This window comes from Manis pentadactyla, chromosome 8 (genome assembly GCF_030020395.1).
Source record: "Manis pentadactyla isolate mManPen7 chromosome 8, mManPen7.hap1, whole genome shotgun sequence".
NCBI classification, from domain to species: Eukaryota; Metazoa; Chordata; class Mammalia; order Pholidota; family Manidae; genus Manis; species Manis pentadactyla.
In genome coordinates this window covers 90,222,830-90,245,929 of record NC_080026.1, presented here as the reverse complement: position 1 = coordinate 90,245,929, position 23,100 = coordinate 90,222,830, and the positions used below count along the sequence as shown (strand labels likewise).

The 23,100-nt window shown below is 41.2% G+C and overlaps 2 protein-coding genes across 4 annotated transcripts in view; one reads left to right on the top strand and one right to left on the bottom strand.

Moving 5' to 3' along the window:
- Positions 1-5,993, bottom strand: part of TET1 (tet methylcytosine dioxygenase 1) — a 133,922-nt gene extending 127,929 nt beyond the window's left edge. For both annotated transcript variants that reach the window (XM_036923984.2, XM_057505924.1), the window contains exon 1: positions 5,590-5,993. The gene's annotated coding sequence lies outside the window, so the exon portion shown is untranslated. The remainder of the gene's footprint in view (positions 1-5,589) is intronic.
- Positions 5,994-19,480: 13,487 nt separating this feature from the next.
- SLC25A16 (solute carrier family 25 member 16) overlaps positions 19,481-23,100 on the top strand; it is a 47,992-nt gene continuing 44,372 nt past the window's right edge. For both annotated transcript variants that reach the window (XM_036923980.2, XM_036923978.2), the window contains exon 1: positions 19,481-19,741. In XM_036923980.2, coding sequence (XP_036779875.1) covers positions 19,618-19,741 — 124 coding nt within the window. In that variant the 5' untranslated portion in view covers positions 19,481-19,617. The remainder of the gene's footprint in view (positions 19,742-23,100) is intronic.

Here is a 23,100-nt window from a genome sequence, read left to right as displayed (position 1 = left end):
AATGTCTTTTCTAAAAAGAGTAATAAAAGTCCTTTTGTGGAAAGGTGGGGAGAGGCTTATTTTTTAAAGTTATTACCTGGCAAAGTAAAAAATATGACAGGCCTCTATCAGTCTCAACTTTTACAGGTGTTTTTGTTGTCAGTAGCTGATCTGATACAGGTATCCTGGGACATACTGGCCGGTTTAGTGGCTAGAGACAGTGCCCCATCAGAAAGCCCTGTGTTTGAATCTGTGATCACTAGCTGTGTCCTTCAGGAAACTACTAAATGAGTCAAGATTTCTATATCTGAAATGAGGCTCTTTGGAGGTATCAATGAGCTCCTATCTATGGCACTGGTTTCATCCTTGTGATATTTGAGGTTGAAGGAGGAAGCAGAGGAAGGTAGGGTAAGGACTTAGGAAGTAGGCAGACCTGAGTTCGGTTTCCAGCTCAGAAACATTACTAGCCATGTGATTCAGACAAATTTCTGGGTCTCTCTATTCCTCAGTTTCCTTATATATAATAGAATAGGAAGCATAGTAGTGCTGACCTATTGCATTACCACGAAAATGAGATGTTATCTGTAAAGGCTTATAATAAGTGTTTCATAAGTAAGAGCTAAACAAACAAAAGGCTGTTTGCAACTCCAAAAATACAAAAAATAATCATAAGAGAAAATTAACTAAATAATAGCTGTCTTTATTATAGAACCAGTTTATCCCCCAGTCTGCCAAATCCTGCAAACCAAGATCTAGTTCTTTTGTTTCTGTTCTTATCCAACACACTGTAGGCCATGAACTGTAATAAAATATCCCAGAGCACAACATTTAGAATCAAAGTATTATGCCCATAAGAAAGATTTTTTAAATAGACATTAGTGATAACATTAACTAAAAGAAAAAAGTGTGCTAAATACAGACACTAGGCCAGAGAATACTTCACGAGTTCTTCGCATCTAAGCTTACTGCTTTCCCCCTTGCCTTAAAAAAAAATAAAAATAAAAATAAATTGGCTTACACTAACTCTTTGGCTGTAAAAAACTGTTAAATATTTTCTCCAAGACCACTGCTTTTTGCACTAGCATTTTTAGGAAACAAAAGACATTCCAATTCCAATCTCCAGAAAGTCAGCAATCTTTATAAGGATGTTTTTTTCAGATAACGAAAAACAATCCATTCTGTTCTCTAGAAATTCAACAATACCCATATAGGTATACTTTATCTTTTGTATTGAGATTACACTGCTAAAAAATTATTAGAAGCATATAATCTAGGCATTGCAACCAGCCATGAAAATTAAAATTCATGTATGTAAGCAAGTAATCTGGATATGCCAGAGGGTGTCAAGGGATCTGCTTTTGAAAAGTTGTTCTCTATCTCTTACATATTCTTTTAAATTTTTTAATTGAAATGCTTTGGAAATTCAGACTTGTAATTAAGATAATGTTTACCATTCAAAACTTATCTCCTGAAAAAGAGCCTGCCAAGGAAATAGAAAAGGTATGAGCAACATGGATTGGGAATATGTGGCCTCTTTAAATGGTAACAGCCTTTTTATGAGATCATGAAAGAGGCCAATGACCCCTGAAAAACCCAAACGCAGGGTAGAAACCACTGTGTACCACCCAGCCAAAGGAACAGACAATCAGAAACAAAATAAGGGCTCCCACAAGATCCTAATTTTATCACCCTTGGCTCCACTGATGAAATGTAACCTTCTTTTGTGATAAACTAAGTTATTCTCAGGACTGAACTCTAGGAGGAGAGGCAGTTTGTTTGTTTTTTTAATTTGTGGGGTAAAAAATGAAGTCCACTCTATTAAGTAGATCCATATTTAAATATGGAATTATCCCTACAGATCTCCTAAAATTTATTTTCCTTACTAATTTGTAAACATTATTAAATGCTCCATTTCCCTTTTTTGGTGCTTGTTTAAAAGTCATACAAAAATGTATTTACAGTTTAATACTAATCCCACTTCCATCTTTCATTTCTGATGAAAACTTACATTTCAGTATTTCTCAAAATCAGTTTTATTTTACCCTATCTTATTCTATTTTATTCAGGAGTCTGGGTGCTACACAGATGGCTACAGAATAACATGTCTGGAGCAGAAAATAATAGTACCCCTGTTATTACACATATATAGTAGGCCCAGGATGGGGAATTCGTTGACACTATCAATTCATTGTGTCAGTTCATTGACACTATCCTATGAGTTATTTTCCTGGAAGAGGAAACAAAGTGAAACAAAATCCAACAATTGTGGGATGCAAAACACTACTTAGTTAATAAATCTTTTCACTAGCGGGCATCAAGACCCCTAACCCACAATAAATATTTTCCCTCTAAAATGACCTTGTAACATAGGAGACCGTAAAGTATGAGATGGATCCAAACATCACTTGCTAGTAGATAAGAGGCCAACCCATAATTTGAAACATGAGAAGACATGATGCCATCCTGAAGTACAGAATATAAGGTTAAGGACAGAGCGGAGAAGTGGCAAGAGCAGGCCCCAGGTAAAGATGAAAAACATGGTCTGTGGGAGGATCTGCTAATTATCCACAAATAATTTCAACTTCCTTAACCAAACTGGTAAAAAAAAAAAGGATCAGATTTTTGCCTCAATATGATTTGACACTACCAAGTAATTAGTCTTTCCCTAAAGAACTTTCTTTCTTTCTTTCTTTTTTTACAAGTATTGAAATAATCACCTTGCCTAGAAAGTGAAAAGCAGACTTCCTGAACTGTATCGGTTGTGTTTAAAGGATGATGATACCGTCAGTACCATGTCAGAAAGTCTCCCCCCTACATCCTCCCTCCTGAATCTCTGAAGCACGCCTGGGCAGAAACGGGCTGAACTGATGCAACCATCCAGCCCGCAGTCCATTTAAAATTACACTGTAATCCTTGCTACCACCAGCAGTGGTCAGAAAAGCGGATGAGTATTTGCATACATAGAGCTTGATGCAAAAGAAACTGGTTTCATAGTCATTCCATTCAGCTCCTTATAATTTAAAGGCTACTGCACTTTACCAAATACAAGACTTAAAGCATTTCTTTTTAAAAGGCACCACCTGGCTTAGTTTCCTCCAGCAACTAAATTCTACATCTAAAGGAAGAGGAGGTGGGCGGGCTGCTTGCTGTTCCTAGATAGTTTTCTGCCACAGGAAGTGCCAGAGCCCTCGGCACATGGAAAGGCTGTTCAGGGAAACTCACTAGAATGCCAGCAGTTTTGCTGAAAGCCTCCTTCCATATGTAAAACACTCCTGCTGCCCTGCAGGGCAAGAAAAAAAAGACTAAAAAGAGCCACAGACAAGGGAAGGGAGAAGTTAAAATGGAGATAGAATGACCCTTCCAAAAACAAGAAAAGCAGAAAACACATTAGGAAGAAGAGAAAAACGCGTAAGGAAGAAAATATCTAGAAACGTGGTGGGTGGGGGTGAGGCCAAAAGACAGAGGAAGGGGAAGGAATTTATCGTAGTAAAGCCAGAATATAAAAAGACAAATGGGGTCAAATCGCTGAAGACCGAAGGTAGAAAGATGGACTGGGAAAAAGAGAAATTTAAGGGTACAGGGAAAGAAAGATAAAAACGCAAAGAGAGTGGGGGAGGGGAGAGACAAACCAGATAAAGAAGATTGGAGGAGGAAGAGAAACAAAGGGTAGGGACTGAGGTGATCCAAACCTCCGACCCACAATTCTGGATGGCCAGAGCTGAGAGCAATGGCTAACTCATTAAAATGGTAAGTGGTGGGCCCAGAGTTGTAAATCTGAGCTGCTAATCTTTGCAAAGAAAAAGGGACGCTGTATGCCAATAACTCCCGTATATTTTGATTCTGAAGTTTAAACTTAAATCAACCGGGCTTTAAAACACTGTCAGAGGTTCACAACCAACCTAATATCCCTTAACTGGGAGGGAAGGACTTGGGTTTTACCCTATGGTACCAATAAAATCGAAACTCACCCCAAATCATGTTACCTAAATCTTTTAGTCCTTGAAAATAATATGGACTAATCTGCCAACGTCCTTATTTATGCCCTATCTTCATATTCCCCTTAATTGTAGTCATAAATTCTGTATGTGTCTTAATTCTTCTCCCTACGTGGTTAACAAGAGCCTTTTCCATATTCTTTTTGGCATTCTAAGGCTCAAGGAAGCCAACGTTATTTTACTTTATATTGTTGCGAGGGGGAGGATGGAAGGATTGAGCACATTTTGATTCAGGGCCAGCCTGAGGTTCCTGCCCTGTAGCGCCGCCCTTCAACCTACCCAGTGCGGCGCGCAGCGCACCCCGCCGACACCAGGCACTTCAATCTTTTCCCTCCCGCAAGGTCTTGAAACACTTTTCAAACATTTCTTCATAAACTGTTCATTACTATTAATGTATTATGTTGCCCCAGAGTGGAACCCAGGAGGAGGGGGAGAGGCGCTTGAATGACCTATGCAACATGGTTAATTTGGAAGGAAGAGTCCGGCCGGGGAAAGGCTCCTAGTTCAAGCAATATGTGCTCCCTAGGGGACATAGTAATTTTTATTGGGTCAGAAACGCCCCATTTGGGTTCCCCATTCAAATGGAAAGGCTACTGGGGCCTGCCAGCCATCTCCTGAGCGCTTTTGTAGAAACTGAGTCTGCTGGGTGTGTGGGTAACAGAGGAAGAGCTGAGAGGGGGAGAGATCTCGCCCCACCCTTCCCGACTGGTTCAGCGGCTGCGGCCCTGGTCGCCGCTTCGGCTCGGCCTCGGTCCCTCACGTGCCGCACGACTGGGCCTCCGCGCCCGGCTCTGCGCACCTCCCCGCTCCGGGATTCGGACCGAGACGGATGGATGCAGCGGCAAAGCTCCAAGTCTGGCAATCGGGTGGCGCCCATGGGCGTTTTTAAAAAGCATCTTGACAGAACATGGATTCTATCTATCCCCTGTTCCCTTTCTTCCCCCGATCGGTGTAACTCCAGGTCAGCCTCCAGCAAGACTTGCCTCCTACCTCCGCTCCAAAAGTTTCGTCCCTGAAGCTCCATCCCCTAAACGCTCAGGGAGGCAAGCGCCAAATGTTTCCCCAACCCATATAAGTATTTCCCTGTCCCCTACATAAGCATGGGGGAGGGAGAAAACTTGTTTGGGGGTCCACTTGAGCGCGAGACAGGCCGGGCTCCCCACTCGCAACTTGCCCTAACTCTTCCCATCGCCAGGCGCCCGGACCTCCGGCTCCCCTAAGAGGCTCATCAACCGCCGGCACAGTCAGGAATACCCCCCACCCCTCAGGCCACACTTGGCCTCCCCCAAGCCGGTTTCCAGCGGAGCCCCGGGTCCGGGCGCGAAGGCTCGGGCTGCCCCCACCCCGCGCCGCAGCAGGGCCTCAGGGCAGGCGGCCGCATCCTCCGGCCGGGGGCATTGTTTACCACCCACTACAAAAGCGCCCCAAGCGGCTCGGGGTGGGGTGGGTGGGGGCACCGTGGGGGTACAGACCCATCCCTGCCGCCCCGGAGAACCCCGCGAACGCCGAACCCCGGCCCACTTCCAGCCCCAGCCAAGCACCGCCCCGAGCACCCCCTCCCGACCTCAGTGTGCGGGTACCGGTCCCCCTGACCTCTGCCCCGGCGCCAACTCACCGCTGGCCCTCTCGGGCTCCGAGGGCAAAGCCTGTCCCCCGGCTCCGAGCCTGCAGCTGCCCTCGAGCAAACTTTCCAATTCGCGCTGGTCCCCGCAACTTCGGAGCCCGGGGCCCCAGCGGGCGCGAGGGGCGCGAGTGGGCCCCGGGTGGAACCAAACGGCTGCCTGGCAGGGTCAGGGCCCGAGCCCCCGGGGTGGGCGGCTGCTTCCCAAAGGTCCACAGTGGAGAAGCAGGTAGAGCTGCATGACTGGGGCGGGGCTGGGGGTGTCCCGGGGGGCAGACCCGGGAGCAGAGGCGCCAGCGGCTGCGCGCACAAAGCGGTGCTGGAGCTGAGCGCGCTGCCACTCCCCGCCAGGTCAGCCCCCCGGAGCAGCAGTGTCTCCCCAGGACAGACCTCAGGGAGTGAAGCTGGGGCTGTGCCTTCGCTGGACCCTGCACCACTGAGTGAAAGGCAAAACGCGAGCTGGATTTCCCCAAACTGGAGCTGGACTCCCCCCTCTCGACCCCTCCGCCTCCCCTTCGCCCTCCTCCTTTTTCCCAAAAAATTTTTTAGGGTTGGGGGTGGAGGTCAAAGGAGAGTATTAGAGAGGAAGAGGCATCAAAATATTCTTGTCATTTTCTTTTTTTCCGAGGGGCTCTGGGGCTAAGAAAGTTTTAGCGTCTCTAAAGTGAAGTGTTTATAGATACATTAAAGAGGTGCCAGGTCAGAGACGACACCATTGAGCAATATCTGGGTCCGAAGCAATGGAAAACTGCTCTGAACACCAAAGAGAGAAGCCAGAGGAGGGTTGTGTTCCCTTGACTCAGTGCTCCATGTCTGCAAAGGTCGTAACATTTTTGTTAGTTGTTTGGTTCTGTACCTTGATGGGGGTCGTATTCACTTTGTGGATGAAGAAATGAAGGCACAGGAAGAAGTAAGATTTCAGCATTAAGAGAAATAACTAGCGGCATTTACGCCAAAATCAAGACAGACTGATTGGGCATCTGAATTTCTCCCCAAATGTTTGATGACTTGTTTCTTCCAGCTGTCAGTAATTACACAACAAGGGAATTCAGATCTGTAATGGGGTCCCAGTAGTAAGGAAAATCAGTCCTTCCGAGTCAGACTCCAACTGAAGAGAAAGACTCATTCTATCATTGTCTTTTACACCATTTTACCCCATTCCACACATTTTTTATTCTTTGTTATACTTGCTCTGTCATTAACCAGATTGTCCTTTTGAGAAATATTTGTAAACTTTCAATCTTTCTCATTGATTGATTCATTCAAATATATTTCTTGAGCCAGAATCGAGGCATACAGAGATGAATAAAATTAGCCTCTTACCCAGGTAGAACACACAATCCAAGTCTGCAAGCAGAACAAGCTAATGACGGCACTCAGTGTTTTCAGTGCCACAGTCAGATAAATACTATAGGTGGAGAAAGTTAAAAAATGTGGCATTTGAAATAAATCTTATCTGCAAAAATAGACTCTTCTCAATCAATATTTCCAGAAGCCTAATTGCCAATACCTTGTCAGAAACAATCTCCTAGGACCTAGATGAAAAGACCATTGGGAGAGTTTGACTCAAAACTTATTTTCCACAAAGAACGAAAGGAAATAATGAAATAGCAATATCCTGGATTTTGTCAATTAATTAAAATGATTAACTTTAAAAAGGGTTGAAATGTGAAAATCACACAAAGATGTAGAAAGATGTTCACAGTAACATTCATTCTCTTCATTGCATAAATATTAGTTGAGTCCATACTACATGCCAGGCCCAGTTCTAAACTCTAGGGAAATAGCAGTGAGCAAAATGGAACCTTTGCCCTTGTGGAACTTGCAGAAAATAAAAAAGGCAAATAAAAAGAATATATATAGCGTGTCAGATGGCAATGGTCAGAGTGAGGGGAAAAAAGCAGGACAGGAAGGGGACTGGGAGTGGTAGGGGAGGCTGCAATTTTTATATATAGCAATCAGCTCATCAAGTAGATCTGAAAGAGATAAGGGAGGAGCTGGGGGAGATTTTATGTGTAGGAAAGAGCAAGTGCAAAGGGTGCAAAGGCCCTAACAGTGGCAGTGTGTTTGAGGTAACACAAAAAATTCATTGTTTCACAACAGTAAAAAATTGGACTGTCTAAATGCCCATGAAAAAAAGGATAGATTGTTCCCACTGACCAAGTCTGGGACAATTTTGAGTTTGGGAAAGAAGTTTAGCTTAGAAAAACGAATTGTGGAATCATTAGCATGCAGATGATATTTAAAGGCACCTTGGTATCTCAGCCTTAAATATAGCACCTAACAACATCAGGTCCATCTGAACCTGTCGGAAAAGGGGTCTGCTATTTAAGACACCAAAAGGTTGAACAAGTCATGGGAAACTGAACAATAACATGAGGTGTCCCCCAAGGTGAAGAAAAGAAAGTACAATTCTTTCTAGACTTCAATATCAAAGATTAAATGTTTAACCAATTTTCCACTATTCTTGAGACTACTGTACCCCATTCTTCCTTAATAACAAAGGAAGAGTTCCTGTTTTATTTCCAATCACCTCTGTAGAAAAGATATGTGAAAATATGCGTAACGTGGGTATTGGAACTATGCTCATCTAACTTCATAAAGACATAGTTCTAATTTCATCTTAGCTGCCCTTCTTACTAATTAATAACTGTGGGCAATGCCCTTGGCAAAATATATATATATACACATGTATATATATTCCCCTCAAACACACACACAGAGTTTCTTTCCTAAAGAATTATAATCTCCATTGGCAAAAAATTTAAAATTTGGAAGTACTAAATGTTGGCGAGGAACTCATACATTCCTAGTGGTATAAATGGTACAACTAAGGAAGACAGACTCATTATTCTGTATAAGATCAGGAATGGAGAGAGAGAGAGAAAGATAGATAGATGATTGATAGATAGATAGATAGATAGATAGATAGATAGATAGATAGATAGATAGATAGAATAGTAGATATAAAAGAGTTAATTGTCCCTTAGTGGTGATCTGGGACAGCACAACCTGCATGGTCCTGGGAGACAGCAGGAAAGGCTGGGAAAGATAAATCTTTAGTAATAGCTTAGTATTGGAAAATATATAATGCTGTCAATTCTGCTGTAAGTTCAAGAGAGCAAGAAGAACTTAGAAGAGAAAGACCCAAGAGAATTATCAAATAATTTTCACTGAGCTTGTTTCCAGGAAAATTGGCATTTACTTGTCAATTTACTGACAGACACAAACCTAACACATTTTTTTCTCAGTTTTTTTCCCCAATTTGGTACAATTTTATTTATTTTTTTAATTGAGGTATATACAACAAAATACAAATCTTAGTGTATAGCTCCATATTTGACATGTGTACACACTCATGTAAATATCACCCAGGTCACCTATTTCACACATGATCCACCCTTTCCTAAGGCAACCATCAGTCTGTTCTCTGTTTTTATGAATCTATTTCTGTTTTGTTTGTTCCTTTGTTTGTTTTTAGATTCTATATATAAGTGAAGTCAAACAATGTTTGTCTTCCATATGGTATTTCTCTCTCTGCCTTATTTCACTTAGTATAATACCCTCTAGATACATTCATATTCTCAAATATGGCAAGATTTCATTCTTTTTTATGGCCTAGTAATATTCCATTGTATATCTATCATCTATCTATTTTTCTCTCTCTCTCTCCATTCCTGATCTTATACATTGGAATATTCCATTGTATATATGTACCACTTCTTCTTTATCCATTCATCTATTGATGGATATTTAGGTTGCTTCCATATTTTGGCTATTCTAAATAATGCTGTGGTGAACATAGCATGCATATATCTTTTCAAATTAGTGATTTTGTTTTCTTCAGGTAAATTCCCAGAAATGGAATTACTGGGTTATATGGCATTTCTATTTTTAGTTTTTTGAGAAACCTCTGTACTGCTCTCCTTAGTGCCTGCACCAATTTACTTTCCCACCAACAGGGCAAAAGAGTTCCCTTTTGTCCACATCCTCTCTAACATCAAGTTTCTAAATTAAATCCAAAGATTGTCAACATTGAGTTTCTAAGTCAAATCTAAGTTGTCGAGAATACACAGGGTACATACAACACATGGTAGGTACAAACAAACAGACACCTCAGTGGAGAAGGTGGAAGAAAGAGGAAATCAAATTACTGTTCTGAGTGAGAAAGAAAATGGGATTGCCAGAATTGGTTTTGGAAGGAAGTGGAAGAATTAGCATACCTTCACAGTGACTATAGAGCAGGAGATATATTCTAGTTGTGATGGTGAAATATCTTTTCTATTATAGTCAGCTTCCAAAAGGACCAGATCCTAAATCAAGAACTGGGTGTGGTCAAAGTGAGCCAGTGTTGGTGCAAACTCCTTCCCTAGCCCTTCTACTTCTATGACAAGATAAGGCCATTTTCTCCATTTATGCCTTGTCCAGCAACTTCAATGGTAGTTTTTTTCAACCCACTAATTTAATTGTCTATTTAACTTTTCCCAAGCTCAACCTGGATTCACCCCCACTTGACCTCTGTATCCCCATCATCTGTTTTCTTTACTGCTTGCAAACAGCAAAATTCTGTTGGAACCTTAACTAACTGCAAAGAATTGAGACCCAAATCTGCCTGAGGTCTTTATTGCTTCTCACCAGTACCTACTTGGGGAGCTTTTCAGCCTCTTTCTGCCATGGGGCTTGTTCTAAGCCTTCATTTTTCCTCATCCTTGAAGCTGCCCATAGCCCAGGCTGTCAAGTGAGGCCCCCAAGCAGTAGATTTCTTATTTACCTTTCCTTCCCTTCCTCAGCTGTAGTACTGCCTTTTTACTGAAGCTTCTTCCCTATTATATGGCTGCCTAGTAACTTGTGCCCATTGTCTCCACACTACTTTAATGAGCTCTTCTTTCTAGCATCTTCAGTCTCTTCTTCATTAGCTGCTGCTTCTTTGCTGTCGACAAGTCTTTTATGTTTATCATCCCTTTGCTTGACCTCCCTGTCCCATCTAACTTTAGTCCTATTTCTGTCATGACAAATTCTGTTTCTTGCTGTCGTTCCTATAACATCCATTTATTTCTGAGTCCACTGAGTTACATTCACAGCACAGCTTCATCCTCCTTTTATCCCCCTTCATCTTGAAATGCCTTTTCCCCGGAATTCTATGACACCTCTAAGCCATCCTGTTTCTCCTATGTGTCCACCAAGTGCCTTCACCATCTTCCCTCTCTGGCTACTCCCTTCTTCAGAGCTTTCTTGGCACTGCAAGCACTTCAGGACTCCTGATCCAGCAGAAGACTTCCAAAGATGAATCTGCAGCTCTGAATATTTTGCTCTGGAACTCCAGCCATCATCTCTAACCTCCAAAGCCAGGTGCTGTGTTCTGATCTATTTTCCTTTCATTTTCACCTGAGACATTCTGGGAACTGCTCCACTCTGATGCTTCTCTTTATGTCACATGTAGCAACCTCCACATAGTAGGCATTTAAAAATAATTGACTGAATTACTTCTGGACATTTTCATAATCTTAATTACCTGGTGAGTCCCTCCTAACAAATGTAGTTTCTCCAGCTTTGTGCCTAGAGGGGGTGGATAGGTTGGTACAGATACAGGTGTTTGAGATGTCCTTGTCCTTCCTGTTCTGTCCTCTCCTTTCTCTGTATCACTCTTATTCTTGTCAATCTCGTGAATTTACCATCACTCCTCAAAACTCAGCTCAGAGATCTCCTTGTCTTGAAGCTTCATTTAATTACCCAGGCAGAATTTGGAGCTTCATGGCTCTCTCAACAGTGCCTCTGCATTATTCTCATATCTTTCAGAACACTTCTCATAAACTCCACTCCAGCTACCAAATTGTACACCCCTAAAGGGTTTATCTTTCATTTTTATACTTCCAGTACCTACCCCACGACTTGGCACAGAGCAGACACCCAAATAGCTCAATAAATTTTGTTACATGACTCTCTGAAGTTCTATCCTCTGTGGTTGCAATTCTATATATTTGCACAAATGAGGCTACTTTCTTGGTAAATGTCACAGTACCTTATAAACATGACAGTAAATGTAAAGTACCTACTAGGCCCAAGCAAAGCAGGGGCTCTGTGGGTCCCTTTCTCATCCCCTCTGCTTATATATAAGAAGGATTTCAAAAACATTTGTCATTGCCTTGAAGATTTCTAAGACTTTTACCATCTTTAGAATTCTATTATTTAAAATCTATTGACAACTCGGTTCCTCTAGGAAATTGTTCTTTAACAACCCCACCAAACATAGATAACCTCTGAATTGCCACCCCTCATCAGCATTCATGAAGAATAATGTTGAACTTTGTTAATTTGTACTCACCAATATGTAATTTTGACACTGTTCACTAGTACTATGTGTACAATGTTTTATTTGACTACCTGAAAACTTCAGGGTAAGATTCATATCTTTTATTTCTTTTGTATCTTATCTCTCTATAGGACCTCATACTATAATACCCTCAATAAATATTGCTGACAGGCCAAATATTGACTGACAAAGCAATTGAATAATATGTCCAAAGTGTTTTTTTTCTTCTGGGAGAAAAACACTAGATAAATCTATTAATGTTATTATTGCTCAAGTATGTGAAAAATGCCATTATTAAGTACCATCTTTACACCTTACACTCTGTCCTCTAAGTAAACATGGCTGAAGTTGTGACTTAAATGCCACAAACTTCCAAAGTTATATCGCTGGCCTACAATCCAGTTTTGAGCTCCAGACTACTTAAACTTAGAACCTTCACAGACCTTTTAAACTCAATTTTTCCAATACCACTTATTCTTTTTTTTATTAAGGTATCATTGATATACAATCTTATGCTCAGTTTCACATGAGCAACGTTGTGCAATACAACTTACTCTTACAACACTCTTTTCCATTGGCTTCTGTAACTCCTGTTTTCCCCCTACATCTCTAGCTACTCCTTCTCTGTCTCCTTTGCCAGCCAATCATTCTCTAACTAGCCATTAAGTGTTATAGTTATTCAAGGCTGAGTTCTAGGTTCTCACTCTCTTTCCTTTTACTTGCTAATGTTATATCTTCAGCCCAGGCTGAAGTATTAAACTCTTTAATATCTCCTCCTAGATGTCTCCAACGCCTCTACATACTCAGTATGTCCCAACCAAGCAGCTCATCCTTTCTCCTGACTTCTACCTCATCCTAAACCAACAACAAACTGATTCACTTTCAGTGATCCCTGCCTCAGGGAACCCATCCAGTTATGATAACCAGGAACCTAAGAATCACCCTTGACATTTCCCTCTCCCTTGTCCTCTTGTTGAATCCATCCCCAACTTGCATCCATTTTCTCACTTCAGTGTCTTTCAAGTCCATCCACTTCCCTGCATTCTTGTGGTTTTTACTCTAGACCAAGTGCCATATCTCGCAATAGTCTACTCATGTACATTTTATCTCTATGCCATTATTCAAGCCATGAGCAAAGAGATCTTTTTGAAACACACACCTGACTATGTCAACCACAGCCTAACACTTTGGCAACTTCATGTTGCTTTTAGGATAGTAACAAGACTCCTACAGTGGCTACAGGGCTGCCAGTGGCTCTAAGACTTGACCTGTTTCCCTGTCTCATCCTGCATCAAAACACTTTGTTCTTCCTGCTCCAGCCACAGTAGCTTTCTTCTGCACTTGTGAACCAATAATTCTGCTCTTGTAAACCAGTAAATTTCATTTGCAGACAAGTTTCATTTTAGGCAGGGCAAGCCTTTCTCCACTTCCCCACTTTAGCAGCTCCCTCTATTGTCTTACACATTTGTCCACATCAGTGACCTGCCTGATCACTGGAAGGTATTTGAATTTTCTGCCTTGAAAGAGTATGGCAATGCATTAGAGGTTGTGATGTGATCCGACTCTTGAAGACACCACACTCTCCTACCATAGGCTCTGTTTCCTTCTAGAATGCTTTTTCTTTCTGTTTTCCTCAGATAAGCCCTAGTTATCCTTCACCCCTGGGTTCAAGATCACATCCTAAAGGAAGCCTTCTTTATTTTATTCTATTTTTTTATGAAGATATTATTGACATACACTCTTATGAAGGTTCACATGAAAAAACAATGTGGTTACTACATTCACCCATATGATCAAGTCGCCCCCCATACCCCATTGCAGTCACTGCCCATCAGTGTAGTAAGATGCCACAGTCACTATCTGCCTTCTCTGTACTATACTGTCTTCCCCATGATCCCCCCACACCATGTGCGCCAATCACAATACCCCTCAATCCCCTTCTCCCTCCCTCCCCACCTGCCCTTCCCCACCCCTTCCCTTTGGTAACTGCTAGTCCCTTCTTGGAGTCTGTGAGTCTGTTGCTGTTTTGTTCCTTCAGCTTTGAGGAAGCCTTAAAGAAGGCTTATTTAGGTCAGATTGATGTTTTATGGCCTTATATCATTGTATATGTACCAAGCCATCCCTCTGAAGTACTTATCCCAGTTTCAGTTTTACATGAATTTCTATAATTATTTTGATTAAGGTCTGCCTCTCCCATTAGACTGTAAACTTCCTGAAGGGCAGGCACCAAGTTATTTACTACTGTATCTCTGATGCCTACCACCTGTACAAGAAATAACTATTGAACAAATGAAAGAATAAATTATGTCAGTTCTCTAAATAATTTTTAGTTCATTGCTGTATCTAACTACACTGAGGTGATGCCAAATTTCTTCTGAACTATTCTTTCTCCTATAACTGCCTGGAAAACTTGCTCATTTTTCAAGGCTCAGCAAAAGTCTCCAGCTTTTCCTAATCTCTTCACTCACCCCATAGAACTGGTTTTTCCCCTCTTTGTACTTTTCAGTACTCCATGCATACCCTAATATAGAATAGATAACTGAGTGCTATCAAAATTGTACTTACTTTTTTTGTAGCTGCTTGCTTTCTTACAAAAGTATTTGTAGGAATTTTATCTTCCTCATTTTTATATCTTGACCTCTAACATAATGCCTGGCACATAATAGGTAGACGGCAAATGTGTACTTACTGAATGAATAATAATGATCTGTTCTGTAGATCTAGAGGTACAACATACTAGGGAAGTGAGAGGAATATAGCATCTAGTATGTGCTGAGCACTATGGTAGGTCCTATGCCTAAAGGATCCTATTTGATATTTGCATCATATCTGATGGGGATCACATTTTACAGATTAGAAGCTGAAGATCAGATATTTAGTAAGTTCTTAAGACCACTCATCTACTAAGTAGAGAAGAATACATTCAATATTTCTGTTTTTTCTCACTATACTGTGTTGTTAGAAATTTGATGTACAGATTTGGTGGGCTTTACAAAAAGAGTTGAGAAGAAATGTCAGTTTTCATTTTTTATAATACCAGATCACTAAAGCCAACATATAAGACAAATCTGAAGCCATTTCCTAAAATCTCTGTTTTCCTAATGAACCTTTACCTCATGTTCACAAACTTTTCCCAACAGCCTGTTGCACATTAGCCATGGAAATCTGATGCTGCAATTTCAGAGTATCTAATACTATTTCTAGAGAAAAAAGGCCCTTTCTGTGCCTTAAGCCATTTCATCTTTCTGTCTTCCCTATTCTGTTAATGCTACCATCGTCTCCTAACCATTCTAGCAAAAAATTATAGTAGTTTTGACTTCTCCTATGCCTTGCTCTCTACATCTAATTTCTTAGCAAGCCCAGCAGTTGCTTTTCCCTCCATCCATTTTCTTTCTGATCACTATATTTTCATGCTTCCTCCAGCCCTTTTGCCTGGATTGTCACAAAAGCTTCCTAACTGGCTTCCTTATTGTCAGATCTGTCAGTGTTTGCCTTCCCAGTTATCATATTCATCTTTCCAGAGTAATTTTTCTAAAACATAATAGCTGTCACCAGCTTATTATCCACTGAATCAAATCTAAACTTTTTAGCCCTAGATTAAAACTGTTCACGATGCCTCTTCAACAGCTGGTGTTGGCAAAACTGGACAGCGACATGTAAGAGAATGAAACTGGATCAGTCTCTAACCCCATATATGAAAGTAAATTCGAAATGGAACAAAGACCTGAATGTAAGTCATGAAACCATAAAACTCTCAGAAGAAAACATAGGCAAAAATGTCTTGGACATAAACATGAGCGACTTCTTCATGAACATATCTTCCCAGGCAAGGGAAATAAAAGCAAAAATGAACAAGTGGGAGTATATCAAGCTGAAAAGCTTTTGTACAGCAAAGGACCCCATCAATAGAACAAAAAGGCATCCTACAGTATGGGAGAATGTATTCATAAATGATAGGTCCAATAAAGGGTTGACATCCAAAATATATAAAGAGCTCACACACCTCAGCAAATAAAAAGCAAATAATCCAATTAAAATATGGGCAGAGGATCTGAACAGACACTTCTCCAAAGAAGAAATTCAGATGGCCAACAGACACATGAAAAGATGCTCCACATCATTAATCAACAGAGAAATGCAAATGAAAACCACAATGAGATATCACCTCACACTGGTTAGGATGGCCACCATCCAAAAGACAAACAACAACAAATGTTGGCGAGGATATGGAGAAAGGGGAACCCTCCTACACTGCTGGTGAGAATGTAAATTAGTTCAACCATTGTGGAAAGCAGTATGGAGGCTCCTCAAAAAGCTCAAAATAGAAATACCATTTGACCCAGGAATTCCACTTCTAGGAATTTACCCTAAGAATGCAGCAGCCCAATTTGAAAAAGACAGATGCACCCTTATGTTTATCGCAGCACTATTCACAATAGCCAAGAAATGGAAGCAACCTAAGTGTCCATCAGTAGATGAATGAATAAAGAAGAGGTGGTACATACACACAATGGAATATTATTCAGCCATAAGAAGAAAACAAATCCTACCATTTGCAACAACATGGACGGTGGTAGAGGGTATTAAGCTCAGTGAAATAAGCCAGGCAGAGAAAGACAAGTATCAAATGATTTCACTCCTCTGTGGAGTATAAGAACAAAGAAAAACCTGAAGGAACAAAACAACTGCAGACTCATAGAATCCAAGAATGGACTAACAGTTACCAAAGAGAAAGGGACTGGGGAAGATGGGTGGGAAGGGAGGGATAAGGGGAAAAAAAACTATTAGCAGACATAATGGAAGGGGGCATGGGGAGGGCTGTACAACACAGAGAAGACAAATAGTGATTCTGTAGCATCTTACTATGCTGATGGACAGCGACTGTAATGGGGTATGTTGGGGGGACTTGGTGATGGGGGGAGTCTAGTAAACATAATGTTCTTCATGTAATTGTAGATTTGTGATACCAAAAAACAATTGTTCATTATATAACCCTGACCTACTTATCTGATGTTATCAGTCAGTGGTCTACTATATAAGTGTTGGAGAGTAGTGAAGGGAGGTCAAGGGTCCCAAGATAGGCAAACTGGACTATTCTTTGTTCTTGGAACAAATTGAGATCCCTTGTGTGTGCGAGTATTGGACTATGCTTAGCCATGTCCAAGGGTTGTTCAATTACCTCCTTCCCTGATGACTGCTAACAAATATTTCACTATTAGATTCACATTCATCCTGTGAAATAGTACATTAATTGTTTGAGGGAGGGTATTCTTTCTTTTTACCCCCTTTTTTGAACCTCTGGCTACTAGATGCTAAATATTCTGAAAGGATATTCTAAAAGTGAAAGACAAAGATAAAAAGGATTGGCCTTAAGTAGATCCACCATCATCTATCATCGATTCAATGTCAAATGACATATCCAAGGAACAAAAAACATATCCCTATCTTCATGGAACTTCCATTCTAGTGTGGGGAAATTGATAATAAAAACATTTTATATACTAAATCTTATATATAATACATATGGAATGCTGATATGTGCTGTGGAAAAATTAAAATTAAAGAGATAGTGAATTTGTCAGGGATGAGGGTGGAGTGGGTAGTAATTTTAAATATTACAGCTAGGAAAGGCCTCCCTGAAAAGGTGGCATTTGTGTAAAGACCTGAAGGAGAGGAAAGATGGAGTAAGTTACTGGAATATCCAGGGAAAAACAGTATAAGCAGAAAGAACAGAATGTGCAAGGGTCCTGTGGGGAGCATGCTTGGTGTTTATGAGGAACAAAAATGTGAGTGTGACTGAATGGAGCCCTAGGGGTTGAGGTCAGAGGCATAATAGGAAACCAGTAGACCATTTTAAGAATTTATTTAAGATATTGGAAGCCACTGAAGAGTTTTGGGATAAGGAGTAAGATTTGTTTAGGTTTTAAAGTATTGCTTTGACTGCCATGTTGAGAATAGATAGTGGGGGGCTAGATAAAGCCGGGAGGCTAATTAGAAAGTTACTCAAGGTTTCTGGACTAAGGATAGAGTTGCTATTTAATAAAATGAGGGAAGACTTCAGGAGTAGCATGATTTTGAGGGAAGATGAGAAATTTAGTTTTGGATATGATAAATAGGTGCCAATTAGACATATAGGTGAAGATGTTGGAAATATGAACCAATAGTGTTGGGGAATGTGTGGGAAGGGCTGGAGACTGGGAGTCATCAGCATACAGATGGTATTTAAAAACATGAAGTTACGTGAGATCTGTGAGAGTGAGTGTCATTATAGAAGAGACCCACAGGCCCTGTGACACTATAACATCTGTGGGTTGGATGTAATATCTGTAGACTGAGTAAACAGAGAATTTCTAATTGGACGTTTGAATACTAAACTTGCCAATTATCATTTATATAAACTTTCCATCCTGGATTGAGTTTTGGAGTTGGGGGTCATTAAGTGTTAAATTAAACTTGTAAGGTGCATCTCACTGAGAATGGAAATGGGTGAGGCAAGTTCCACTGCAGCCTATAGAACAGACGGAAAATACATGTTAGCAGTAGAAACTGAGCAGTTTTACTCATATTAAAATGTAGACATTTTTCTTTTGCTGTTACATAAAACAACTTGGGGAGCTTTTTCTTTTATTGTGGTAAAATATATTTCAAATAAAAATGTACCGTTTAAACGATTTTTTTAAAGTGTACAATTCAGTAGCCATCAATTACATTCACAATGTCGTGCAACCATCCCCACTTTCAGAAGATTTTGATTCTTCACATTAGACAGATAAAATATAAATAGTGATATTATTATACGGGTCTGTATATTTTGGTGAAAAATAAACTTTAAATCTGGACTCAGCATTAGTGACTAAACGTGGCTAGAAAAACCTTGCAGAGGCATATTCATAGCAAGAGAAAGAGGAGATCAGTATCAGTAATAGGGAATGTTGGAATAAGTACTGAGGAAAATTATAATAGATAATTTCTGAAAGACAGGATACAAGTTCAGAATAACTTTGGTCACAATAAGAGTTTAGGGCAGAAACTTGTGGCTGGTCAGGAGTAGAGATTGGTGGAATTTCAGAGCTTAGCAGAAGGCAGATTCAGAAAGGCTTATCAAAGCATAAGTATTTGTTTAATTCATAGGGCCCTAAAGAAAGAATCTGCTTTATCTTTATTTCTTTGGCAGAGGAGGTAAGAGGCAGAGTGGAAGCTTAGAGGGGTGGGGAGGACAGAAACCGAGATTCAGGGAGAAGTTGTGAGATTTGGAGGGAGATGGTGCAATTTCCAGGTTCCTGAAGGGACTCAAGAACCAAAGGTTGGTTCTGGAGGTCAGAGACAGCCAGATAGGCAGTTATAGGTCAGTGGTCAATACCAGCCAATGCACGGAACAGAGCTTTCTGAGGCGGTGGGTTTTGGAGGGATTTGGTGGGTTTCCCTAGGGCCACGCGTCCCATTTTCCATCTGAGCAGAAGGGCCTGGAAAGCGAAGCGGAGGTGCGGGAACGTGGGGTGAGGGGAGGTGACGCGATCGGGTGACGCCCCCTCTGCCCGACCCAGGCCCCGCCCCTGGCGGACGCCATCAGTCCGCGCCGCGCTGCCGGGTGTTACTCCGCCCCGCCCGCGCGGCGGTCGGTGCTCTGTCACCTCCCGGTCTGGCTATGGCCCCGGCCCGTGGTTTGTGAATCCGCCAGCAAAGCTCCCGGCGCAGCCCTGGCCCTGGTCCTGATGGCGGCGGCAGCAGCGGCCCTAGCAGCGGCCGATCCCCCTCCCGCTATGTCGCAGGCGGCCGGAGCCGGAGGGACCACTGCCCGCCGAGACTTCTACTGGCTGCGCTCCTTCCTGGCCGGAGGTGGGTGTTCGCGGAGAGGAGCCAGCTGCGCCGGGCTGGCAGGGGCAGGATCCCTGGAAGGTCGGGTGCATGTGGCCGCAATGACATTCCTGGACTCCGGTTGCTTCAGTGCCCTGCCACATGTTTACCCTGACCTGCTGTAGCCACTTTCTAATAATCACTTGACTAGTGACAGCAGGATTCTGGGGAGGAAGGGCCTCAGGTATGGGGAGCGGGTGGGGAGGTGCAAGAGCTGACCAACCACCCATTCATTCTTCAAGGTTGGGTAGCAGAGAAAGAGAGTCCCTTACAGAGACCCCAGGGTTTCAGTGAAACATTCTGTGCTCCCTTTTCTTTTCTTTCTTTATTTATTGAAGTATAGTTGATATATAATCTTATATTAGTTTTAATATACAACACATTGGTTCAACAATTACCCGTATTATTAAATCCTCACCCCTACTAGTACAGCTACTATCTGTCAAAGTAGGAAAATGTTACAGAATCATTGGCTATATTCTCCACACTGTACTACTATCTACGTGACTAGCCTACATTATGATTGAGAATTTTTGTGTCCCTTTATCCCTCTCAACTGCCCTATCCATCCACCCAAATCCCTCCCCCATGGTAACCACCAGTCACTTCTCAGTGTCTATGAGTCTACTGCTGTTTTGTTCTTTGTTTTGCTTTGTATTTATATTCCACAAATAAGAGAAATCATATGCTATTTGTCTTTCTCCTCCTGACTTATTTCACTGGGCACAATACACTCTAGATCCATATGTGTTGTTGCAAATAGCAGGAACTTTTTTATGGCTGAATAATATTCCATGGTGTATAAGTACATCTTCTTTATCCACTCATCTACTCATGGGCACTTAAATTGCTTCCATATCTTGGCTATTGTAGATAGTGCTGCAATAAACATAGAGGGCACCCCTTTCTTTTATAAAGACAATAGGTGACCAAGTGTAGAATTGGATTTTGCTGTTTGCTTGAAGGAAACAAATATTGGAGGTCAGCTTTTTAATGATGACTGGGATATTGTGCAAAACTGTCCACAACCAAAGCTGGTTCCAGTGATTCTAGTAAACTGTGCCACAGCTACCTGACAGGTAACTGGTATGGCCCTACTATTGGTATGACAGCAAAGCCAGAAGGTTTATATTATCTCTCAGAAATTTCCTCTGCCTTCCCCTAAAGAGGTTTTTCAATCTCTGCCCTCTCTTAATTGATTGTTCTCGTTGTCATCACTTAATTATTTGTTTAGGCTGGGAATGTTTAAAATCCCACATTATGAGGACTTGTAGAAAGATAATATCTATAGGCTGCAGTACTATTAAGAATTTAATTATTTTGTTCTCCTGCTGATAAAAAGGACATTCATTCATTTATACAAGGAATGTTTGAGTGCCAGGTATGTGCCTGCTTCATGCTCAGTATTCATCAAGGAATAAAACAAAGATCCTGGAGCTTACATTGATTGTGAAGTTGTAGGGAGAAAGACAACAAAATGAGAAAGTGAGTTATAGAATATGTTAAAAGGTGATGAATGCAATAGGAAGTAAAAAGAAAAGGGGCCAAGGAAATGGAGAGTCTGAGTGGGGCAGTGTTAAATATGATAGTTGTGATACATTTTATTAAGAGAATAACACTTGAGCAGACTTGAAGAAGTGGAAGAGTTTAGCAGAATAAAGAGGAGTATTTCAGGAGGAGAGAAACGCTAAAGCAAAGGCTTCAAAGCAGGAGTGTGTCTGTCTGTTCAAAGCACAACAGTGAGACCTATGTGGCTGGAGCCAAGTGGTGCTGATGGGGAAAGAGGTTGGAGAGAGAAAGTGGAGAGGGTGGGAGGGCAGAAAATGACGGGCCTTGTAAATCATTGTAAAGATTCTGATTTTTATCTTGGAGTGAAGTAGAGAGCCACTGCAGGTTTTGAGCAGAGAAGTGACGTGATATATGTTTCAAAAGGACCACTTTGGCTGCTCTGTTGTGAATAACTCTAGGAGTGTAAATATGGAAGAAAGGAAACCAGTTTGTAGGTTATTGGAGTAATTCAGATGGTGGCTTGGATCAGGGCAATAACAGAGAGTGGTGAAAAATTGTGGTAATCTTGATGTAGATAGGACAAAGAGGTTTTTCTGACATAATAAAGACGGGATAAGAAGAGATGACTCATTTTGGTCTGAGCACCTTAAGAGATGAAGCTCTCATTGACTGAATTAGGAAGGCTGTAGTTGGAGCAACTTTCATGAAGGTTGTTGGGGGAGATCAGAAGTTTAGTTCTGGTCACCTTATATTTTGTGATGTTGACAAGACATTGAGATAAAGTCAGGTTAAGTGTAGGCATGGATAGCAGCCAGGACTTTACTGTGCTTCTGGTAGTAATGTAAATTGGAACCGCCACTTTGGAGAACTGGCTGGGCAGTTATCTATGAAGCTGAACATTTGTATGCTGTTGGATTCAGCAGTTCCACTCCTAAGCATTTACCAACATATATCTATTTCTGTTTCATGTCTGCGATATTCATAATAGCTCCAAACCAAAAGAATCCATGTGGCCATGAGTGCTAGAATATATAATTAAAATATGGTATAATGATACAGTGAAATATTATGCAGCACTGAGAATGAATAATTTCTACCACATGCAACAGTGTAGGTAAATCTCACAAGTACAATATTGAACAGACATAAGCAATGCCTATTGTGAGATTTTATTTATTTATTTACTTATTTACTTATTATTAAGGTATCATTGATGTACAATCTTATGAAGGTTTCAAATGAGCAACATGTGGTTACTACATTCACCCATATTATCAAGTCCCTGCCACACCGCATTGCAGTCACTGCCCATCAGCATAGGAAGATGCTATAGAGTCACTACTTGTCTGTTTGTTATGCTGCCTTCCCCATGACCTCCCTACATTATGTGTGTTAATCATAATACCCTTTAATCTCCTTCCTCCGTCCCCACCCTCCCTCCCCATCTCCTTCCCTTTGGTAACCGCTAGTCTCTTCTTGGAGTCTGTGAGTCTGCTGCTGTTTTGTTCCTTCAGTTTTGCTTTGTTGTTATACTCCACAAATGAGTGAAATCACTTGCATACCATGAGATTTTATATGTATAAAGTGCAAATACAGTCAGAACTAAATCCATGTTGTTAGAAGTCAGAATACTGATTCATTGTCTCTGAGGAAGGACAAATAGTAATGTTGACAGTACAGAAGAAGGACTTATAGGAGGCCGGTAATGTTCCATTTCTTGATTTCTGTAGTCCTTATGTCCATTTATTCACCTTGCCAGAATTCATTAAGAGATATACTTAGGATTTCTACTTTTCTCTATGTGTCTTATACTTTATTACACAAAATCTGTT